The sequence below is a fragment of the Volvox carteri genome (genome assembly GCF_000143455.1).
Source record: "Volvox carteri f. nagariensis unplaced genomic scaffold VOLCAscaffold_46, whole genome shotgun sequence".
Classification (NCBI taxonomy): Eukaryota; Viridiplantae; Chlorophyta; class Chlorophyceae; order Chlamydomonadales; family Volvocaceae; genus Volvox; species Volvox carteri.
In genome coordinates, this window is record NW_003307589.1 from 375,695 (window position 1) to 377,028 (window position 1,334).

The 1,334-nt window shown below is 56.0% G+C and overlaps 1 protein-coding gene across 1 annotated transcript in view; it reads right to left on the reverse strand.

The window, feature by feature from the left end:
- VOLCADRAFT_106557 (uncharacterized protein) overlaps window positions 1-919 on the reverse strand; it is a gene marked incomplete at its 3' end in the record, with an annotated part of 3,568 nt that extends 2,649 nt beyond the window's left edge. The window contains exons 1-2 of the mRNA XM_002954840.1: window positions 275-919; window positions 70-112 (exon numbers count right to left, since the gene is read on the reverse strand). Of these exons, the coding sequence (XP_002954886.1) occupies window positions 70-112; window positions 275-589 (358 nt within the window). The 5' untranslated portion in view covers window positions 590-919. The remainder of the gene's footprint in view (window positions 1-69; window positions 113-274) is intronic.
- Between the last annotated feature and the right edge of the window lie 415 nt (window positions 920-1,334).

Genomic DNA, 1,334 nt, shown 5'->3' on the forward strand with positions numbered 1-1,334 from the left:
GGTCGTCGTCATCACCGCCACCCCGCCTGCACTTGCCAGCTGCGCCCTTAGCCGCTCTTGGCACCTCACCGACCCACTCCTTGAACGCATCGTAGTTGGTGGTATCCTCGTCCTGTGGTGGGGGGGGGCAGCAACATCCAGTGCTTACGTTCAAGGTAAAATATCAGGGTAAGACCCAATAAGCTGCCCTGACATTGAAAGTTGACATAACCCATCAGCACCCCTCGACCTTGTTAAACATGCTCCCCAGGTTCCAAACTGCTAGGTTTTCTACCTGGGCAACGCCCGCCTCGCCCTGCCTGGGACCCGTGCCGGTGTCCCCCCCTGCGGTTGCTGCTGCTGCGACGCCTGCTGTGCGGCCGCCACCCGTGCCACCATCCACGGCATGCGTGCCCATGGCAGCAGCCTCTCCGCCACCCACCGCCTGTTCGTGGTCCCCAGCGGCTGCTCTCGCTGCTGCACCATCACTGTCGTTAGCCGCAGTATCCACTGCCTCAGCTCCCACTGCGGCTGCCACAGCACCGTGGTCTGCAGTGATAGTCGACAGTCGTAGGATCTTGTCCAAGACCTTCTTCTGAAACTGCGTCATGAAGTTGCTGGTGGCGGTCGCCTTGCCAGGCGCGGGCCCGCCGATGGCCAGGCCCTCCTGGCTGATCCTGAACAGCCTTTGAAGTAATACATTGCATTCTTCTCATTGAACATGCTAGCTGATATCATGTTACCTCCCAGCTCAAAACTAAGCGGTATCACGTTTAGGCTCTGATGTTCATAGGAATCCCCTAAAGCACACCGGAGTTCAATACTTCCGGGAAATTCTTGTTCCATTTTCCAGCTTATGGAACTATAGAGTTGCACTTGTTCAGGTCAAGACGGCGTGGAAGCTATTGGTCCGTCCTGTATCCTAGAGTCGTGGCTAGTGTAAACTGTATCAGGTATAACAATGGAATACAAGAACATAGACAGCGAGGCAGGTCATGATAAGACTTGGCTGATGACATGCAAGTATACAAGTACGGCGCCCATACTAGAATACCGCCAGCTCGCCATCAGTACTATCTCTGCGAGGTTCGCGTGGACCTTCGTTTCTTTTCGCTGTTCGATCTGTTCTGTGTATCCCTGCGAGTGGCCCACCGGCACGCTCATTGAGGGGCTTCTGTGGGTAGAGGCTGCTTCGTTAACATTCGGCCCCGTCTACCCCAAGGTGTTTTCCCGCCCTGGGTACAAGGAGCTACTGGCGGCTGACCTCACAGGGCCCCCCGTCTTGTAGAGGGCCATACACAAGCTTGCCTTAAGGCGGCAAATCAGGTGGCCTTGTGATGATGGGGATTGACGAT